Genomic DNA, 22,771 nt, shown 5'->3' on the forward strand with positions numbered 1-22,771 from the left:
ATTGCGGCGTAAAACAATACGGTGTGTTTATCTCCCAATTATCTCTCTTACTTTGGCGGGAATTAACGTTGATCAGTGGACATGCTTCCTTTAGTGATATCTTTGACTGTGCAATTCTCTGTTACATATCTCAGTTATATCTGAATCTATTATTTGCCGTTTCACATTTGTAGTTTTTTCATGCTTGAAGTTTACACTCCTAAGCACGCAATATACAACTGCAGCCACGTTGACTCGGCTTGTGTCGGGCAAGGCACATGTATATGGAGAGTGAGTGGAAGCCGTTCAGCAATGGTTTTGGGTGGGAGTGTGCTTCTTTTCTGCTTGGTAGTTTGAAATACCCAGCCTAGCTCAGTAAGCATAAGTTTGCAATAACCAAGTGTTTGTTTGAAGGTTAAGGCCTTCCTGCTTCTACTGGGTTTTTCTCTGGCATTCGGTGCGCTGTTTGCCAAGACCTGGCGAGTGTACGCCGTCATCACCGCCAGCCTCCAGATGAAGAAACGGGTATATTCTCCATCACTTTTATCATCATTAACTGACAGTGAACTCAGTCTGCACGATGACAAGAACTTTCCGTCAAGTGGTATGAATGTGTAAATACTGAAAGATACTCGCATGGACTTATCACACTAATCTTCACGAACTGTTTAATAATCTTTCATAATTTTGGACTTTAAAATGATTGTCCTTCTCTGCGGGTTAATTATACACAGTGACACTGCAATAGACCTGACTCCGTTATTGCACACTCAGCCCCCCTGACGCCGTCGACCAGGACGTTCATGTATAGAGACATTGCTATAAACATATGTTTCGTTAATCTGGACATTTGTTAATCCGGACGAATTCGCTGAAAACGGTATCGTCCAGATTACGAGATTTCAAAGTATATTTCGGAAATATGGCTAGTTGTTTTGGTACCTCCCTTGGGAAGGAAACGGAGCCCTGTACGTCCAGTGCTGTGTTGTGCAGGTTGTGAAGGACCGCACGCTGTGTTTGATGATAGCAGCTCTGGTATTGATGAACTCCACCTTCCTCATCATCTGGAGCCTGGTGGATCCACAGACGTTGATCGTCATGGAGGTCAAAGAGAAGGTGAGCATCGCCAGGGGATTCCGGGTCCGAATAAGACCCAAATACACCCCACCCACTCACGCCACACAAACCCATGATATGTTTCCCGTTCCGCAAAGCGATCTCAGCTTTATACGCTTCGTTTGTTTGTTGCCGCACTCAACAATATTTCAGCGATATGACGGCGGTCCAGTAAGTAATCCAGTCTGAACATGACAATCCAGTGATTGACATCATGGGCATCGATCTACGCAATGTGAGTGAGTGAGTGAGTGAGTGAGTATGGTTTTACGCCGCTTTTAGCAATATTCCAGCAATATCACGGCGGGGGACACCAGAAATGGGCTTCACACATTGTACCCATGTCGGGAATCGAACCCAGGTCTTCGGCGTGACGAGCGAACGCTTTAACCACTAGGCTACCCGACCGCCCCTTTCTACGCAATGTGGGAAGGATATGTTTGGCCTGTTAATTTTAACATTATAATATGCAATATTCGATTTGTCAAATACACCATTCTTCTGGTTAGAAATAAGCCTTTTAGACATGCCTACTTTGGTTGACTTTGAATGCATTTTTTACAATTCCTCTTTTTCTTACAGAGAGAGGTGAAAGATGACGTCATCATCCAGCCTGTAGTTCGTTACTGTTCTTCCTCCAATCAGAACTACTTTCTGGCAGCCATAGGGACGGTGCAGGGCGTGTGTCTCCTTCTTGGTGGATTTTTAGCCTGGGAAACTAGGAAGGTGATTTTGTTTAAAAAATCAATTGTAAGTTTGGAAACAGAAATTTCGTTAAGAATAAACTCCATCTCCACATGTCCGTTTTTCTTGGAGCAAGCTCCATCTCAGGGGTGGCACGCTGTATGGAGCTTAACATAGCCAACGTATGTTGATAGCTGCAATGTGTGATATGATTTTGTCATCGTTCCCAAAAGGGGTGGATCGTTGCTGATGCTGTCAAACACTCGTTCACAGCGTTATAACCATTACAAAACAGTCGGATTAATCTGCATTTCTTGAAATATATAAACGTTAAGAATATGTACAGGCTACATATGTGTGATCATTAATATCAAATATATATTTTTAGTGTTTCGACCAGTGAAGATCCGGGTTACATTTGGCCTTCAACCTATGCTTGTCGTGGGAGGCGACTAACGGGATCGAGTTGTCAGACTCGCTGACTTGGTTGATGCAGGACATCGTATCCTAATTGCGTAGATCGATGCTCATGATATCAATCATTTTGTCCAACATTTGATTGTCTGGTTCAGATTCGATTATTTACAGACCGCCCTAAACATGCTCGAATATTGCTGACTGCTGACTGAGTGTTTCAATCAGGCATTTGGGTTCCGCGCAATATTCCACCAAAAATAAGTTCACAATCATCAGGGATTAAACACGGGTCGACGTTGTGATTAGGTAACATCTTGCTAGCCCACTGACCCTGACAATTTGACTCATTTAATACATGTAGGTGAAGTTCTCCTCCCTGAACGAATCTCGGTACATCGCGATGTGTGTCTACAACGTGGCAACCCACGGCGTCCTCGGTGTCATCGTCTCTATCAGTCTCCGCAACAACATCACCCTCAAATACGGCACCATATCTAGCATCATCATTCTCTGTGTCACTGTCACCCAGTGTCTGCTGTTTGTACCCAAGGTACGTCTCACTGTCACCCAGTGTCTGCTGGTTGAATACAAGGTATGTCTCACTGTCACCCAGTGTCTGCTGGTTGAATACAAGGTATGTCTCACTGTCACCCAGTGTCTGCTGGTTGAATACAAGGTATGTCTCACTGTCACCCAGTGTCTGCTGGTTGAATACAACGTAGTCTCACTGTCACCCAGTGTCTGCTGTTTGAACACAAGGTATGTCTCACTGTCACCCAGTGTCTGTTGTTTGAACACAAAGTATGTCTCACTGTCAAACAGTGGCTGCTGTTTGAACCCAAAGTATGTCTCACTGTCACCCATTGTCTGTTGTTTGAGCCAAACAAATGTCTCACTGTCACCAAGTATGTCTCACTGTCACACAGTGGCTGCTGTTTGAACCCAAAGTATGTCTCATTGTCAACCAGTGTCTGCTGTTTGAACCCAAAGTATGTCTCACTGTCACCAATTGTCTGTTGTTTGAACCAAACAAATGTCTCACTGTCACCAAGTATGTCTCACTGTCACACAGTGGCTGCTGTTTGAACCCAAAGTATGTCTCACTGTCACACAGTGGCTGCTGTTTGAACCCAAAGTATGTCTCACTGTCACACAGTGTCTGCTGTTTGAACACAAAGTATGTCTCACTGTCACCAAGTGTCTGCTGTTTGTACCCAAGGTATGTCTCACTGTCACCAAGTATGTTTCACTGTCACACAGTGTCTGCTGTTTGAACACAAAGTATGTCTCACTGTCACACAGTGTCTGTTTTTTGAACCAAACAAATGTCTCATTGTCGTCCAGTGTCTGCTGTTTGAACACAAAGTATGTCTCACTGTCACCCAGTGTCTGCTGTTTGTACCCAAGGTATGTCTCACTGTCACCAAGTGTGTTTCACTGTCACACAGTGTCTGCTGTTTGAACCCAAAGTATGTCTCACTGTCACCCAGTGTCTGCTGTTTGAAAACAAAGTATGTCTCACTGTCACCCAGTGTCTGCTGTTTGAACCCAAAGTATGTCTCACTGTCACCCAGTGTCTGCTGTTTGAACACAAAGTATGTCTCACTGTCACCCAGTGTCTGCTGTCTGAACCCAAAGTATGTCTCACTGTCACCCAGTGTCTGCTGTTTGAACCCAAAGTATGTCTCACTGTCACCCAGTGTCTGCTGTTTGAAAACAAAGTATGTCTCACTGTCACCCAGTGTCTGCTGTTTGAACCCAAAGTATGTCTCACTGTCACCCAGTGTCTGCTGTTTGAACCCAAAGTATGTCTCACTGTCACCCAGTGTCTGCTGTTTGAACCCAAAGTATGTCTCACTGTCTCCCAGTGTCTGCTGGTTGAACACAAGGTATGTCTCACTGTCACCCAGTGTCTGCTGTTTGAACACAAGGTATGTCTCACTGTCACCCAGTGTCTGCTGTTTGAACACAAAGTATGTCTCACTGTCACCCAGTGTCTGCTGGTTGAATACAAGGTATGTCTCACTGTCACCCAGTGTCTGCTGTTTGAAACCAAAGTATGTCTCACTGTCACCCAGTGTCTGCTGTTTGAACCCAAAGTATGTCTCACTGTCACCCAGTGTCTGCTGTGTGAACACAAGGTATGTCTCACCGTCACCCTGTGTCTGCTGTTTGAACACAAGGTATGTCTCACTGTCACCCAGTGTCTGCTGTTTGAACCCAAGGTATGTCTCACTGTCACCCAGTGTCTGCTGTTTGAACACAAGGTATGTCTCACTGTCACCCAGTGTATGCTGTTTGAACCCAAAGTATGTTTCACTGTCACACAGTGTCTGCTGGTTGAACACAAGGTATGTCTCACTGTCACCCTGTGTCTGCTGTTTGAACACAAAGTATGTCTCACTGTCACACAGTGTCTGCTGTTTGAACACAAGGTATGTCTCACTGTCACCAAGTGTCTGCTGTTTGAACCCAAAGTATGTTTCACTGTCACACAATGTCTGCTGTTTGAACCCAAAGTATGTTTCACTGTCACACAGTGTCTTCTGCTGGAACACAAGGTATGTCTCACCGTCACCCTGTGTCTGCTGTTTGAACACAAGGTATGTCTCACTGTCACCCAGTGTCTGCTGTTTGAACCCAAAGTACGTCTCACTGTCACACAGTGTCTGCTGTTTGAACCCAAAGTATGTCTCACCGTCACCCTGTGTCTGCTGTTTGAACCCAAAGTATGTCTCACTGTCACCCAGTGTCTGCTGTTTGAACCCAAAGTATGTCTCACTGTCACCCAGTGTCTGCTGTTTGAACACAAAGTATGTCTCACTGTCACACAGTGTCTGCTGTTTGAACACAAGGTATGTCTCACTGTCACCCAGTGTCTGCTCTTTGAACCCAAGGTATGTCTCAGTGTCACCCAGTGTCTGCTGTTTGAACACAAAGTATGTCTCACTGTCACCCAGTGTCTGCTGTTTGAACACAAGGTATGTCTCACTGTCACACAGTGTCTGCTGTTTGAACACAAGGTATGTCTCACTGTCACCCAGTGTCTGCTGTTTGAACACAAGGTATGTCTCACTGTCACCCAGTGTCTGCTGTTTGAACACAAAGTATGTCTCACTGTCACCCGACCGCCTCCGTGGTCTTGTGGTAGAGCGTCCGCCCGGAGAGCGGAAGGTCCAGGGTTCGATCCCGGGCCGCGTCATACAAAAAGACGTTAAAAGATTGTACTTGTTGTTACCCTGTCTGGCGCTCGGCATTAAGGGGCTAAAACAAGGACTGGTCGGCTCGGAGTCAGTATACTGTGTCTGAGTGGGGTATTCATGTTAAACTGCGGCATGGTATCTCAGTGAACGTGCACTATAAATCGGCATCAGTCCGGACTAGTACAAGCAGCCACACACACACATACACGTGCATGCACGTCGCTATATAAGTGCAATAATCTTGGACGCGACGTTAAACCCAATTTCACCTCACCTCACCTCACCTCACTGTCACCCAGTGTCTGCTGTTTGAACACAAGGTATGTCTCACTGTCACACAGTGTCTGCTGTTTGAACCCAAAGTACGTCTCACTGTCACCAAGTGTCTGCTGTTTGAACCCAAAGTATGTTTCACTGTCACACAATGTCTGCTGTTTGAACCCAAAGTGTGTTTCACTGTCACACAGTGTCTGCTGCTGGAACACAAGGTATGTCTCACCGTCACCCTGTGTCTGCTGTTTGAACACAAGGTATGTCTCACTGTCACACAGTGTCTGCTGTTTGAACACAAAGTATGTCTCACCGTCACCCTGTGTCTGCTGTTTGAACCAAAAGGATGTCTCACTGTCACCCAGTGTCTGCTGTTTGAACCCAAAGTATGTCTCACTGTCACCCAGTGTCTGCTGTTTGAACACAAAGTATGTCTCACTGTCACACAGTGTCTGCTGTTTGAACACAAGGTATGTCTCACTGTCACCCAGTGTCTGCTCTTTGAACCCGAGGTATGTCTCAGTGTCACCCAGTGTCTGCTGTTTGAACACAAAGTATGTCTCACTGTCACACAGTGTCTGCTGGTTGAACACAAGGTATGTCTCACTGTCACACAGTGTCTGCTGTTTGAACACAAGGTATGTCTCACTGTCACCCAGTGTCTGCTCTTTGAACACAAGGTATGTCTCACTGTCAAACAGTGTCTGCTGTTTGAACCCAAAGTATGTCTCACTGTCACCCAGTGTCTGCTCTTTGAACACAAGGTATGTCTCACCGTCACCCTGTGTCTGCTGTTTGAACACAAGGTATGTCTCACTGTCACCCAGTGTCTGCTGTTTGAACACAAAGTATGTCTCACTGTCACCCGACCGCCTCCGTGGTCTTGTGGTAGAGCGTCCGCCCGGAGAGCGGAAGGTCCAGGGTTCGATCCCGGGCCGCGTCATACAAAAAGACGTTAAAAGATTGTACTTGTTGTTACCCTGTCTGGCGCTCGGCATTAAGGGGCTAAAACAAGGACTGGTCGGCTCGGAGTCAGTATACTGTGTCTGAGTGGGGTATTCATGTTAAACTGCGGCATGGTATCTCAGTGAACGTGCACTATAAATCGGCATCAGTCCGGACTAGTACAAGCAGCCACACACACACATACACGTGCATGCACGTCGCTATATAAGTGCAATAATCTTGGACGCGACGTTAAACCCAATTTCACCTCACCTCACCTCACCTCACTGTCACCCAGTGTCTGCTGTTTGAACACAAGGTATGTCTCACTGTCACACAGTGTCTGCTGTTTGAACCCAAAGTACGTCTCACTGTCACCCAGTGCCTGCTGTTTGAACCCAAAGTATGTTTCACTGTCACACAATTTCTGCTGTTTGAACCCAAAGTATGTTTCACTGTCACCCAGTGTCTGCTGCTGGAACACAAGGTATGTCTCACCGTCACCCTGTGTCTGCTGTTTGACCACAAGGTATGTCTCACTGTCACCCAGTGTCTGCTGTTTGAACACAAGGTATGTCTCACTGTCACCCAGTGTCTGCTGTTTGAACACAAGGTATGTCTCACTGTCACCCAGTGTCTGCTGTTTGAACCCAAAGTACGTCTCACTGTCACACAGTGTCTGCTGTTTGAACCCAAAGTATGTCTCACCGTCACCCTGTGTCTGCTGTTTGAACCAAAAGGATGTCTCACTGTCACCCAGTGTCTGCTGTTTGAACCCAAAGTATGTCTCACTGTCACCCAGTGTCTGCTGTTTGAACACAAAGTATGTCTCACTGTCACACAGTGTCTGCTGTTTGAACACAAGGTATGTCTCACTGTCACCCAGTGTCTGCTCTTTGAACCCAAGGTATGTCTCAGTGTCACCCAGTGTCTGCTGTTTGAACACAAAGTATGACTCACTGTCACACAGTGTCTGCTGTTTGAACACAAGGTATGTCTCACTGTCACACAGTGTCTGCTGTTTGAACACAAGGTATGTCTCACTGTCACCCAGTGTCTGCTCTTTGAACACAAGGTATGTCTCACTGTCAAACAGTGTCTGCTGTTTGAACCCAAAGTATGTCTCACTGTCACCCAGTGTCTGCTCTTTGAACACAAGGTATGTCTCACCGTCACCCTGTGTCTGCTGTTTGAACACAAGGTATGTCTCACTGTCACCCAGTGTCTGCTGTTTGAACACAAAGTATGTCTCACTGTCACCCGACCGCCTCCGTGGTCTTGTGGTAGAGCGTCCGCCCGGAGAGCGGAAGGTCCAGGGTTCGATCCCGGGCCGCGTCATACAAAAAGACGTTAAAAGATTGTACTTGTTGTTACCCTGTCTGGCGCTCGGCATTAAGGGGCTAAAACAAGGACTGGTCGGCTCGGAGTCAGTATACTGTGTCTGAGTGGGGTATTCATGTTAAACTGCGGCATGGTATCTCAGTGAACGTGCACTATAAATCGGCATCAGTCCGGACTAGTACAAGCAGCCACACACACACATACACGTGCATGCACGTCGCTATATAAGTGCAATAATCTTGGACGCGACGTTAAACCCAATTTCACCTCACCTCACCTCACCTCACTGTCACCCAGTGTCTGCTGTTTGAACACAAGGTATGTCTCACTGTCACACAGTGTCTGCTGTTTGAACCCAAAGTACGTCTCACTGTCACCAAGTGTCTGCTGTTTGAACCCAAAGTATGTCTCACTGTCACACAGTGTCTGCTGTTTGAACACAAGGTATGTCTCACTGTCACCCAGTGTCTGCTGTTTGAACCCAAAGTATGTCTCACTGTCACCCAGTGTCTGCTGTTTGAACCCAAAGTATGTCTCACTGTCACCCAGTGTCTGCTGTTTAAACCCAAAGTATGTTTCACTGTCACCCAGTGTCTGCTGTTTTGAACCAAAAGTATGTCTCATTGTCACCCAGTGTCTGCTGTTTGAACCCAAGGTATATCTCACTGTCACCCAGTGTCTGCTGTTTGAACCCAAGGTATGTCTCACTGTCATCCAGTGTCTGTTGTTTGAACACAAAGTATGTCTCACTGTCACCCAGTGTCTGCTGTTTGAACACAAGGTATGTCTCACTGTCACCCAGTGTCTGCTGTTTGAACACAACGTATGTCTCACCGTCACCCTGTGTCTGCTGTGTGAACACAAAGTATGTGTCACTGTCACCCAGTGTCTGCTGTTTGAACCCATGGTATGTCTCACTGTCACCCAGTGTCTGCTGTTTGAACACAAAGTATGTCTCACTGTCACCAAGTGTCTGCTGTTTGAACCCAAGGTATGTCTCAGTGTCACCAAGTGTCTGTTGTTTGAACACAAAGTATGTCTCACTGTCACCCAGTGTCTGTTGTTTGAACACAAAGTATGTCTCACTGTCACATGGTGTCTGCTGTTTGTACCCAAAGTATGTCTCACTGTCACCCTGTGTCTGCTGTTTGAACCCAAAGTATGTCTCACTGTCACCAAGTGTCTGCTGTGTGAACACAAGGTATGTCTCACCGTCACCCTGTGTCTGCTGTTTGAACACAAGGTATGTCTCACTGTCACCCTGTGTCTGCTGTTTGAACACAAAGTATGTCTCACTGTCACACAGTGTCTGCTGTTTGAACACAAAGTATGTCTCACTGTCACCCAGTGTCTGCTGTTTGAACACAAGGTATGTCTCACTGTCACCAAGTGTCTGCTGTTTGAACCCAAAGTATGTTTCACTGTCACACAAAGTCTGCTGTTTGAACCCAAAGTATGTTTCACTGTCACACAGTGTCTGCTGCTGGAACACAAGGTATGTCTCACTGTCACCCTGTGTCTGCTGTTTGAACACAAGGTATGTCTCACTGTCACCCAGTGTCTGCTGTTTGAACACAAGGTATGTCTCACTGTCACCCAGTGTCTGCTGTTTGAACCCAAAGTACGTCTCACTGTCACACAGTGTCTGCTGTTTGAACCCAAAGTATGTCTCACCGTCACCCTGTGTCTGCTGTTTGAACCCAAAGTATGTCTCACTGTCACCCAGTGTCTGCTGTTTGAACACAAAGTATGTCTCACTGTCACACAGTGTCTGCTGTTTGAACACAAGGTATGTCTCACTGTCACCCAGTGTCTGCTCTTTGAACACAAGGTATGTCTCACTGTCACCCAGTGTCTGCTGTTTGAACACAAAGTATGTCTCACTGTCACCCAGTGTCTGCTGTTTGAACACAAGGTATGTCTCACTGTCACACAGTGTCTGCTGTTTGAACACAAGGTATGTCTCACTGTCACCCAGTGTCTGCTCTTTGAACACAAGGTATGTCTCACTGTCAAACAGTGTCTGCTGTTTGAACCCAAAGTATGTCTCACTGTCACCCAGTGTCTGCTCTTTGAACACAAGGTATGTCTCACCGTCACCCTGTGTCTGCTGTTTGAACACAAGGTATGTCTCACTGTCACCCAGTGTCTGCTGTTTGAACACAAAGTATGTCTCACTGTCACCCGACCGCCTCCGTGGTCTTGTGGTAGAGCGTCCGCCCGGAGAGCGGAAGGTCCAGGGTTCGATCCCGGGCCGCGTCATACAAAAAGACGTTAAAAGATTGTACTTGTTGTTACCCTGTCTGGCGCTCGGCATTAAGGGGCTAAAACAAGGACTGGTCGGCTCGGAGTCAGTATACTGTGTCTGAGTGGGGTATTCATGTTAAACTGCGGCATGGTATCTCAGTGAACGTGCACTATAAATCGGCATCAGTCCGGACTAGTACAAGCAGCCACACACACACATACACGTGCATGCACGTCGCTATATAAGTGCAATAATCTTGGACGCGACGTTAAACCCAATTTCACCTCACCTCACCTCACCTCACTGTCACCCAGTGTCTGCTGTTTGAACACAAGGTATGTCTCACTGTCACACAGTGTCTGCTGTTTGAACCCAAAGTACGTCTCACTGTCACCAAGTGTCTGCTGTTTGAACCCAAAGTATGTCTCACTGTCACACAGTGTCTGCTGTTTGAACACAAGGTATGTCTCACTGTCACCCAGTGTCTGCTGTTTGAACCCAAAGTATGTCTCACTGTCACCCAGTGTCTGCTGTTTGAACCCAAAGTATGTCTCACTGTCACCCGACCGCCTCCGTGGTCTTGTGGTAGAGCGTCCGCCCGGAGAGCGGAAGGTCCAGGGTTCGATCCCGGGCCGCGTCATACAAAAAGACGTTAAAAGATTGTACTTGTTGTTACCCTGTCTGGCGCTCGGCATTAAGGGGCTAAAACAAGGACTGGTCGGCTCGGAGTCAGTATACTGTGTCTGAGTGGGGTATTCATGTTAAACTGCGGCATGGTATCTCAGTGAACGTGCACTATAAATCGGCATCAGTCCGGACTAGTACAAGCAGCCACACACACACATACACGTGCATGCACGTCGCTATATAAGTGCAATAATCTTGGACGCGACGTTAAACCCAATTTCACCTCACCTCACCTCACCTCACTGTCACCCAGTGTCTGCTGTTTGAACACAAGGTATGTCTCACTGTCACACAGTGTCTGCTGTTTGAACCCAAAGTACGTCTCACTGTCACCAAGTGTCTGCTGTTTGAACCCAAAGTATGTCTCACTGTCACACAGTGTCTGCTGTTTGAACACAAGGTATGTCTCACTGTCACCCAGTGTCTGCTGTTTGAACCCAAAGTATGTCTCACTGTCACCCAGTGTCTGCTGTTTGAACCCAAAGTATGTCTCACTGTCACCCAGTGTCTGCTGTTTAAACCCAAAGTATGTTTCACTGTCACCCAGTGTCTGCTGTTTTGAACCAAAAGTATGTCTCATTGTCACCCAGTGTCTGCTGTTTGAACCCAAGGTATATCTCACTGTCACCCAGTGTCTGCTGTTTGAACCCAAGGTATGTCTCACTGTCATCCAGTGTCTGTTGTTTGAATACAAGGTATGTCTCACTGTCACCCAGTGTCTGCTGTTTGAACCCAAAGTATGTCTCACTGTCACCCAGTGTCTGCTGTTTGAACCCAAAGTATGTCTCACTGTCACCCAGTGTCTGCTGTTTAAACCCAAAGTATGTTTCACTGTCACCCAGTGTCTGCTGTTTTGAACCAAAAGTATGTCTCATTGTCACACAGTGTCTGCTGTTTGAACACAAGGTATGTCTCACTGTCACCCAGTGTCTGCTGTTTGAACCCAAAGTATGTCTCACTGTCACCCAGTGTCTGCTGTTTGAACCCAAAGTATGTCTCACTGTCACCCAGTGTCTGCTGTTTAAACCCAAAGTATGTTTCACTGTCACCCAGTGTCTGCTGTTTTGAACCAAAAGTATGTCTCATTGTCACCCAGTGTCTGCTGTTTGAACCCAAGGTATATCTCACTGTCACCCAGTGTCTGCTGTTTGAACCCAAGGTATGTCTCACTGTCATCCAGTGTCTGTTGTTTGAATACAAGGTATGTCTCACTGTCACCCAGTGTCTGCTGTTTGAACCCAAAGTATGTCTCACTGTCACCCAGTGTCTGCTGTTTGAACCCAAAGTATGTCTCACTGTCACCCAGTGTCTGCTGTTTAAACCCAAAGTATGTTTCAATGTCACACAGTGTCTGCTGTTTTGAACCAAAAGTATGTCTCATTGTCACCCAGTGTCTGCTGTTTGAACCCAAGGTATATCTCACTGTCACCCAGTGTCTGCTGTTTGAACCCAAGGTATGTCTCACTGTCACATGGTGTCTGCTGTTTGTACCCAAAGTATGTCTCACTGTCACCCTGTGTCTGCTGTTTGAACCCAAAGTATGTCTCACCGTCACCCTGTGTCTGCTGTTTGAACACAAGGTATGTCTCACTGTCACCCAGTGTCTGCTGTTTGAACACAACGTATGTCTCACCGTCACCCTGTGTCTGCTGTGTGAACCCAAAGTACGTCTCACTGTCACACAGTGTCTGCTGTTTGAACCCAAAGTATGTCTCACCGTCACCCTGTGTCTGCTGTTTGAACCCAAAGTATGTCTCACTGTCACCCAGTGTCTGCTGTTTGAACACAAAGTATGTCTCACTGTCACACAGTGTCTGCTGTTTGAACACAAGGTATGTCTCACTGTCACCCAGTGTCTGCTCTTTGAACACAAGGTATGTCTCACTGTCACCCAGTGTCTGCTGTTTGAACACAAAGTATGTCTCACTGTCACCCAGTGTCTGCTGTTTGAACACAAGGTATGTCTCACTGTCACACAGTGTCTGCTGTTTGAACACAAAGTATGTCTCACTGTCACCCGACCGCCTCCGTGGTCTTGTGGTAGAGCGTCCGCCCGTAGAGCGGAAGGTCCAGGGTTCGATCCCGGGCCGCGTCATACAAAAAGACGTTAAAAGATTGTACTTGTTGTTACCCTGTCTGGCGCTCGGCATTAAGGGGCTAAAACAAGGACTGGTCGGCTCGGAGTCAGTATACTGTGTCTGAGTGGGGTATTCATGTTAAACTGCGGCATGGTATCTCAGTGAACGTGCACTATAAATCGGCATCAGTCCGGACTAGTACAAGCAGCCACACACACACATACACGTGCATGCACGTCGCTATATAAGTGCAATAATCTTGGACGCGACGTTAAACCCAATTTCACCTCACCTCACCTCACCTCACTGTCACCCAGTGTCTGCTGTTTGAACACAAGGTATGTCTCACTGTCACACAGTGTCTGCTGTTTGAACCCAAAGTACGTCTCACTGTCACCAAGTGTCTGCTGTTTGAACCCAAAGTATGTCTCACTGTCACACAGTGTCTGCTGTTTGAACACAAGGTATGTCTCACTGTCACCCAGTGTCTGCTGTTTGAACCCAAAGTATGTCTCACTGTCACCCAGTGTCTGCTGTTTGAACCCAAAGTATGTCTCACTGTCACCCAGTGTCTGCTGTTTAAACCCAAAGTATGTTTCACTGTCACCCAGTGTCTGCTGTTTTGAACCAAAAGTATGTCTCATTGTCACCCAGTGTCTGCTGTTTGAACCCAAGGTATATCTCACTGTCACCCAGTGTCTGCTGTTTGAACCCAAGGTATGTCTCACTGTCATCCAGTGTCTGTTGTTTGAATACAAGGTATGTCTCACTGTCACCCAGTGTCTGCTGTTTGAACCCAAAGTATGTCTCACTGTCACCCAGTGTCTGCTGTTTGAACCCAAAGTATGTCTCACTGTCACCCAGTGTCTGCTGTTTAAACCCAAAGTATGTTTCACTGTCACCCAGTGTCTGCTGTTTTGAACCAAAAGTATGTCTCATTGTCACACAGTGTCTGCTGTTTGAACACAAGGTATGTCTCACTGTCACCCAGTGTCTGCTGTTTGAACCCAAAGTATGTCTCACTGTCACCCAGTGTCTGCTGTTTGAACCCAAAGTATGTCTCACTGTCACCCAGTGTCTGCTGTTTAAACCCAAAGTATGTTTCACTGTCACCCAGTGTCTGCTGTTTTGAACCAAAAGTATGTCTCATTGTCACCCAGTGTCTGCTGTTTGAACCCAAGGTATATCTCACTGTCACCCAGTGTCTGCTGTTTGAACCCAAGGTATGTCTCACTGTCATCCAGTGTCTGTTGTTTGAATACAAGGTATCTCTCACTGTCACCCAGTGTCTGCTGTTTGAACCCAAAGTATGTCTCACTGTCACCCAGTGTCTGCTGTTTGAACCCAAAGTATGTCTCACTGTCACACAGTGTCTGCTGTTTAAACCCAAAGTATGTTTCAATGTCACCCAGTGTCTGCTGTTTTGAACCAAAAGTATGTCTCATTGTCACCCAGTGTCTGCTGTTTGAACCCAAGGTATATCTCACTGTCACCCAGTGTCTGCTGTTTGAACCCAAGGTATGTCTCACTGTCACATGGTGTCTGCTGTTTGTACCCAAAGTATGTCTCACTGTCACCCTGTGTCTGCTGTTTGAACCCAAAGTATGTCTCACCGTCACCCAGTGTCTGCTGTTTGAACACAAGGTATGTCTCACTGTCACCCAGTGTCTGCTGTTTGAACACAAGGTATGTCTCACTGTCACCCAGTGTCTGCTGTTTGAACACAAGGTATGTTTCACTGTCACCCAGTGTCTGTTGTTTGAACCCAAAGTACGTCTCACTGTCACACAGTGTCTGCTGTTTGAACCCAAAGTATGTCTCACCGTCACCCTGTGTCTGCTGTTTGAACCCAAAGTATGTCTCACTGTCACCCAGTGTCTGCTGTTTGAACCCAAAGTATGTCTCACTGTCACCCAGTGTCTGCTGTTTGAACACAAAGTATGTCTCACTGTCACACAGTGTCTGCTGTTTGAACACAAGGTATGTCTCACTGTCACCCAGAGTCTGCTCTTTGAACACAAGGTATGTCTCACTGTCACCCAGTGTCTGCTGTTTGAACCCAAGGTATGTCTCACTGTCATCCAGTGTCTGTTGTTTGAACACAAAGTATGTCTCACTGTCACCCAGTGTCTGCTGTTTGAACACAAGGTATGTCTCACTGTCACCCAGTGTCTGCTGTTTGAACACAACGTATGTCTCACTGTCACCCTGTGTCTGCTGTGTGAACACAAAGTATGTCTCACTGTCACCCAGTGTCTGCTGTTTGAACCCAAAGTATGTCTCACTGTCACCCAGTGTCTGCTGTTTGAACACAAAGTATGTCTCACTGTCACCAAGTGTCTGCTGTTTGAACCCAAGGTATGTCTCAGTGTCACCAAGTGTCTGTTGTTTGAACACAAAGTATGTCTCACTGTCACCCAGTGTCTGTTGTTTGAACACAAAGTATGTCTCACTGTCACATGGTGTCTGCTGTTTGTACCCAAAGTATGTCTCACTGTCACCCTGTGTCTGCTGTTTGAACCCAAAGTATGTCTCACTGTCACCAAGTGTCTGCTGTGTGAACACAAGGTATGTCTCACCGTCACCCTGTGTCTGCTGTTTGAACACAAGGTATGTCTCACTGTCACCCAGTGTCTGCTGTTTGAACACAAAGTATGTCTCACTGTCACCCAGTGTCTGCTGTTTGAACACAAAGTATGTCTCACTGTCACCCAGTGTCTGCTGTTTGAACACAAGGTATGTCTCACTGTCACCCAGTGTCTGCTGTTTGAACCCAAAGTATGTTTCACTGTCACACAATGTCTGCTGTTTGAACCCAAAGTATGTTTCACTGTCACACAGTGTCTGCTGCTGGAACACAAGGTATGTCTCACCGTCACCCTGTGTCTGCTGTTTGAACACAAGGTATGTCTCACTGTCACCCAGTGTCTGCTGTTTGAACACAAGGTATGTCTCACTGTCACCCAGTGTCTGCTGTTTGAACCCAAAGTACGTCTCACTGTCACACAGTGTCTGCTGTTTGAACCCAAAGTATGTCTCACAGTCACCCTGTGTCTGCTGTTTGAACCCAAAGTATGTCTCACTGTCACCCAGTGTCTGCTGTTTGAACCCAAAGTATGTCTCACTGTCACCCAGTGTCTGCTGTTTGAACACAACGTATGTCTCACTGTCACACAGTGTCTGCTGTTTGAACACAAGGTATGTCTCACTGTCACCCAGTGTCTGCTCTTTGAACACAAGGTATGTCTCACTGTCATCCTGTGTCTGCTGTTTGAACACAAAGTATGTCTCACTGTCACACAGTGTCTGCTGTTTGAACACAAGGTATGTCTCACTGTCACACAGTGTCTGCTGTTTGAACACAAGGTATGTCTCACTGTCACCCAGTGTCTGCTCTTTGAACACAAGGTATGTCTCACTGTCAAACAGTGTCTGCTGTTTGAACCCAAAGTATGTCTCACTGTCACCCAGTGTCTGCTCTTTGAACACAAGGTATGTCTCACCGTCACCCTGTGTCTGCTGTTTGAACACAAGGTATGTCTCACTGTCACCCAGTGTCTGCTGTTTGAACACAAAGTATGTCTCACTGTCACCCGACCGCCTCCGTGGTCTTGTGGTAGAGCGTCCGCCCGGAGAGCGGAAGGTCCAGGGTTCGATCCCGGGCCGCGTCATACAAAAAGACGTTAAAAGATTGTACTTGTTGTTACCCTGTCTGGCGCTCGGCATTAAGGGGCTAAAACAAGGACTGGTCGGCTCGGAGTCAGTATACTGTGTCTGAGTGGGGTATTCATGTTAAACTGCGGCATGGTATCTCAGTGAACGTGCACTATAAATCGGCATCAGTCCGGACTAGTACAAGCAGCCACACACACACATACACGTGCATGCACGTCGCTATATAAGTGCAATAATCTTGGACGCGACGTTAAACCCAATTTCACCTCACCTCACCTCACCTCACTGTCACCCAGTGTCTGCTGTTTGAACACAAGGTATGTCTCACTGTCACACAGTGTCTGCTGTTTGAACCCAAAGTACGTCTCACTGTCACCAAGTGTCTGCTGTTTGAACCCAAAGTATGTCTCACTGTCACACAGTGTCTGCTGTTTGAACACAAGGTATGTCTCACTGTCACCCAGTGTCTGCTGTTTGAACCCAAAGTATGTCTCACTGTCACCCAGTGTCTGCTGTTTGAACCCAAAGTATGTCTCACTGTCACCCAGTGTCTGCTGTTTAAACCCAAAGTATGTTTCACTGTCACCCAGTGTCTGCTGTTTTGAACCAAAAGTATGTCTCATTGTCACCCAGTGTCTGCTGTTTGAACCCAAGGTATATCTCACTGTCACCCAGTGTCTGCTGTTTGAACCCAAGGTATGTCTCACTGTCATCCAGTGTCTGTTGTTTGAACACAAGGTATGTCTCACTGTCACCCAGTGTCTGCTGTTTGAACCCAAAGTATGTCTCACTGTCACCCAGTGTCTGCTGTTTGAACCCAAAGTATGTCTCACTGTCACCCAGTGTCTGCTGTTTAAACCCAAAGTATGTTTCACTGTCACCCAGTGTCTGCTGTTTTGAACCAAAAGTATGTCTCATTGTCACCCAGTGTCTGCTGTTTGAACCCAAGGTATATATCACTGTCACCCAGTGTCTGCTGTTTGAACCCAAGGTATGTCTCACTGTCATCCAGTGTCTGTTGTTTGAACACAAAGTATGTCTCACTGTCACACAGTGTCTGCTGTTTGAACACAAGGTATGTCTCACTGTCACCCAGTGTCTGCTGTTTGAACACAACGTATGTCTCACCGTCACCCTGTGTCTGCTGTGTAAACACAAAGTATGTCTCACTGTCACCCAGTGTCTGCTGTTTGAACCCAAAGTATGTCTCACTGTCACCCAGTGTCTGCTGTTTGAACACAAAGTATGTCTCACTGTCACCAAGTGTCTGCTGTTTGAACCCAAGGTATGTCTCAGTGTCACCCAGTGTCTGTTGTTTGAACACAAAGTATGTTTCACTGTCACCCAGTGTCTGTTGTTTGAACCCAAGGTATGTCTCACTGTCACCCAGTGTCTGTTGTTTGAACACAAAGTATGTCTCACTGTCACCCAGTATCTGCTGTTTGAACCCAAAGTATGTCTCACTGTCACCCAGTGTCTGCTGTTTGAACCCAAAGTATGTGTCACTGTCACCCAGTGTCTGCTGTTTGAACCCAAAGTATGTCTCACCGTCACCCTGTGTCTGCTGTTTGAACACAAGGTATGTCTCACTGTCACCCTGTGTCTGCTGTTTGAACACAAAGTATGTCTCACTGTCACCCAGTGTCTGCTGTTTGAACACAAAGTATGTCTCACTGTCACCCAGTGTCTGCTGTTTGAACACAAAGTATGTCTCACTGTCACCCAGTGTCTGCTGTTTGAACACAAAGTATGTCTCACTGTCACCAAGTGTCTGCTGTTTGAACCCAAGGTATGTCTCAGTGTCACCAAGTGTCTGTTGTTTGAACACAAAGTATGTCTCACTGTCACCCAGTGTCTGTTGTTTGAACACAAAGTATGTCTCACTGTCACATGGTGTCTGCTGTTTGTACCCAAAGTATGTCTCACTGTCACCCAGTGTCTGTTGTTTGAACACAAAGTATGTCTCACTGTCACATGGTGTCTGCTGTTTGTACCCAAAGTATGTCTCACTGTCACCCTGTGTCTGCTGTTTGAACACAAAGTATGTCTCACTGTCACCAAGTGTCTGCTGTTTGAACACAAGGTATGTCTCACTGTCACCCAGTGTCTGCTGTTTGAACACAAAGTATGTCTCACTGTCACCCAGTGTCTGCTGTTTGAACACAAAGTATGTCTCACTGTCACCCAGTGTCTGCTGTTTGAACACAAGGTATGTCTCACTGTCACACAATGTCTGCTGTTTGAACCCAAAGTATGTTTCACTGTCACACAGTGTTTGCTGCTGGAACACAAGGTATGTCTCACCGTCACCCTGTGTCTGCTGTTTGAACACAAGGTATGTCTCAGTGTCACCCAGTGTCTGCTGTTTGAACACAAGGTATGTCTCACTGTCACCCAGTGTCTGCTGTTTGAACACAAGGTATGTCTCACTGTCACCCAGTGTCTGCTGTTTGAACCCAAAGTACGTCTCACTGTCACACAGTGTCTGCTGTTTGAACCCAAAGTATGTCTCACAGTCACCCTGTGTCTGCTGTTTGAACCCAAAGTATGTCTCACTGTCACCCAGTGTCTGCTGTTTGAACCCAAAGTATGTCTCACTGTCACCCAGTGTCTGCTGTTTGAACACAACGTATGTCTCACTGTCACACAGTGTCTGCTGTTTGAACACAAGGTATGTCTCACTGTCACCCAGTGTCTGCTCTTTGAACACAAGGTATGTCTCACTGTCATCCTGTGTCTGCTGTTTGAACACAAAGTATGTCTCACTGTCACACAGTGTCTGCTGTTTGAACACAAGGTATGTCTCACTGTCACACAGTGTCTGCTGTTTGAACACAAGGTATGTCTCACTGTCACCCAGTGTCTGCTCTTTGAACACAAGGTATGTCTCACTGTCAAACAGTGTCTGCTGTTTGAACCCAAAGTATGTCTCACTGTCACCCAGTGTCTGCTCTTTGAACACAAGGTATGTCTCACCGTCACCCTGTGTCTGCTGTTTGAACACAAGGTATGTCTCACTGTCACCCAGTGTCTGCTGTTTGAACACAAAGTATGTCTCACTGTCACCCGACCGCCTCCGTGGTCTTGTGGTAGAGCGTCCGCCCGGAGAGCGGAAGGTCCAGGGTTCGATCCCGGGCCGCGTCATACAAAAAGACGTTAAAAGATTGTACTTGTTGTTACCCTGTCTGGCGCTCGGCATTAAGGGGCTAAAACAAGGACTGGTCGGCTCGGAGTCAGTATACTGTGTCTGAGTGGGGTATTCATGTTAAACTGCGGCATGGTATCTCAGTGAACGTGCACTATAAATCGGCATCAGTCCGGACTAGTACAAGCAGCCACACACACACATACACGTGCATGCACGTCGCTATATAAGTGCAATAATCTTGGACGCGACGTTAAACCCAATTTCACCTCACCTCACCTCACCTCACTGTCACCCAGTGTCTGCTGTTTGAACACAAGGTATGTCTCACTGTCACACAGTGTCTGCTGTTTGAACCCAAAGTACGTCTCACTGTCACCAAGTGTCTGCTGTTTGAACCCAAAGTATGTCTCACTGTCACACAGTGTCTGCTGTTTGAACACAAGGTATGTCTCACTGTCACCCAGTGTCTGCTGTTTGAACCCAAAGTATGTCTCACTGTCACCCAGTGTCTGCTGTTTGAACCCAAAGTATGTCTCACTGTCACCCAGTGTCTGCTGTTTAAACCCAAAGTATGTTTCACTGTCACCCAGTGTCTGCTGTTTTGAACCAAAAGTATGTCTCATTGTCACCCAGTGTCTGCTGTTTGAACCCAAGGTATATCTCACTGTCACCCAGTGTCTGCTGTTTGAACCCAAGGTATGTCTCACTGTCATCCAGTGTCTGTTGTTTGAACACAAGCTATGTCTCACTGTCACCCAGTGTCTGCTGTTTGAACCCAAAGTATGTCTCACTGTCACCCAGTGTCTGCTGTTTGAACCCAAAGTATGTCTCACTGTCACCCAGTGTCTGCTGTTTAAACCCAAAGTATGTTTCACTGTCACCCAGTGTCTGCTGTTTTGAACCAAAAGTATGTCTCATTGTCACCCAGTGTCTGCTGTTTGAACCCAAGGTATATATCACTGTCACCCAGTGTCTGCTGTTTGAACCCAAGGTATGTCTCACTGTCATCCAGTGTCTGTTGTTTGAACACAAAGTATGTCTCACTGTCACCCAGTGTCTGCTGTTTGAACACAAGGTATGTCTCACTGTCACCCAGTGTCTGCTGTTTGAACACAACGTATGTCTCACCGTCACCCTGTGTCTGCTGTGAGAACACAAAGTATGTCTCACTGTCACCCAGTGTCTGCTGTTTGAACCGAAAGTATGTCTCACTGTCACCCAGTGTCTGCTGTTTGAACACAAAGTATGTCTCACTGTCACCAAGTGTCTGCTGTTTGAACCCAAGGTATGTCTCAGTGTCACCCAGTGTCTGTTGTTTGAACACAAAGTATGTCTCACTGTCACCCAGTGTCTGTTGTTTGAACCCAAGGTATGTCTCACTGTCACCCAGTGTCTGTTGTTTGAACACAAAGTATGTCTCACTGTCACCCAGTGTCTGCTCTTTGAACACAAAGTATGTCTCACTGTCACCCAGTGTCTGCTGTTTGAACCCAAAGTATGTCTCACTGTCACCTAGTGTCTGCTGTTTGAACCCAAAGTATGTCTCACCGTCACCCTGTGTCTGCTGTTTGAACACAAGGTATGTCTCACTGTCACCCTGTGTCTGCTGTTTGAACACAAAGTATGTCTCACTGTCACCCAGTGTCTGCTGTTTGAACACAAAGTATGTCTCACTGTCACCCAGTGTCTGCTGTTTGAACACAAGGTATGTCTCACTGTCACCAAGTGTCTGCTGTTTGAACCCAAAGTATGTTTCACTGTCACACAATGTCTGCTGTTTGAACCCAAAGTATGTTTCACTGTCACACAGTGTCTGCTGCTGGAACACAAGGTATGTCTCACCGTCACCCTGTGTCTGCTGTTTGACCACAAGGTATGTCTCACTGTCACCCAGTGTCTGCTGTTTGAACCCAAAGTACGTCTCACTGTCACACAGTGTCTGCTGTTTGAACCCAAAGTATGTCTCACCGTCACCCGTGTCTGCTGTTTGAACCCAAAGTATGTCTCACTGTCACCCAGTGTCTGCTGTTTGAACCCAAAGTATGTCTCACTGTCACCCAGTGTCTGCTGTTTGAACACAAAGTATGTCTCACTGTCACACAGTGTCTGCTGTTTGAACACAAGGTATGTCTCACTGTCACCCAGTGTCTGCTCTTTGAACACAAGGTATGTCTCACTGTCACCCAGTGTCTGCTGTTTGAACCCAAAGTATGTCTCACTGTCATCCAGTGTCTGTTGTTTGAACACAAAGTATGTCTCACTGTCACCCAGTGTCTGCTGTTTGAACACAAGGTATGTCTCACTGTCACCCAGTGTCTGCTGTTTGAACACAACGTATGTCTCACCGTCACCCTGTGTCTGCTGTGAGAACACAAAGTATGTCTCACTGTCACCCAGTGTCTGCTGTTTGAACCCAAAGTATGTCTCACTGTCACCCAGTGTCTGCTGTTTGAACACAAAGTATGTCTCACTGTCACCAAGTGTCTGCTGTTTGAACCCAAGGTATGTCTCAGTGTCACCCAGTGTCTGTTGTTTGAACACAAAGTATGTCTCACTGTCACCCAGTGTCTGTTGTTTGAACCCAAGGTATGTCTCACTGTCACCCAGTGTCTGTTGTTTGAACACAAAGTATGTCTCACTGTCACCCAGTGTCTGCTGTTTGAACCCAAAGTATGTCTCACTGTCACCCAGTGTCTGCTGTTTGAACCCAAAGTATGTCTCACTGTCACCTAGTGTCTGCTGTTTGAACCCAAAGTATGTCTCACCGTCACCCTGTGTCTGCTGTTTGAACACAAGGTATGTCTCACTGTCACCCTGTGTCTGCTGTTTGAACACAAAGTATGTCTCACTGTCACCCAGTGTCTGCTGTTTGAACACAAAGTATGTCTCACTGTCACCCAGTGTCTGCTGTTTGAACACAAGGTATGTCTCACTGTCACCAAGTGTCTGCTGTTTGAACCCAAAGTATGTTTCACTGTCA

At 46.7% G+C, this 22,771-nt stretch overlaps 1 protein-coding gene across 6 annotated transcripts in view; it reads left to right on the forward strand.

The window, feature by feature from the left end:
• LOC124126387 (gamma-aminobutyric acid type B receptor subunit 2-like) overlaps positions 1 to 22,771 on the forward strand; it is a 67,602-nt gene that overhangs the window by 38,152 nt on the left and 6,679 nt on the right. For 4 of the 6 annotated variants that reach the window (XM_048383796.1, XM_048383793.1, XM_048383794.1 and 1 more), the window contains 4 exons: positions 394 to 504; positions 973 to 1,095; positions 1,678 to 1,821; positions 2,558 to 2,746. In XM_048383796.1, the coding sequence (XP_048239753.1) occupies positions 394 to 504; positions 973 to 1,095; positions 1,678 to 1,821; positions 2,558 to 2,746 (567 nt within the window). The remainder of the gene's footprint in view (positions 1 to 393; positions 505 to 972; positions 1,096 to 1,677; positions 1,822 to 2,557; positions 2,747 to 22,771) is intronic. The other 2 variants (XM_048383797.1, XM_048383798.1) reach the window with 2 other exon arrangements.

The sequence above is a fragment of the Haliotis rufescens genome, unplaced genomic scaffold (genome assembly GCF_023055435.1).
Source record: "Haliotis rufescens isolate VD_foot unplaced genomic scaffold, xgHalRufe1.0.p SCAF_5, whole genome shotgun sequence".
Classification (NCBI taxonomy): domain Eukaryota; kingdom Metazoa; phylum Mollusca; class Gastropoda; order Lepetellida; family Haliotidae; genus Haliotis; species Haliotis rufescens.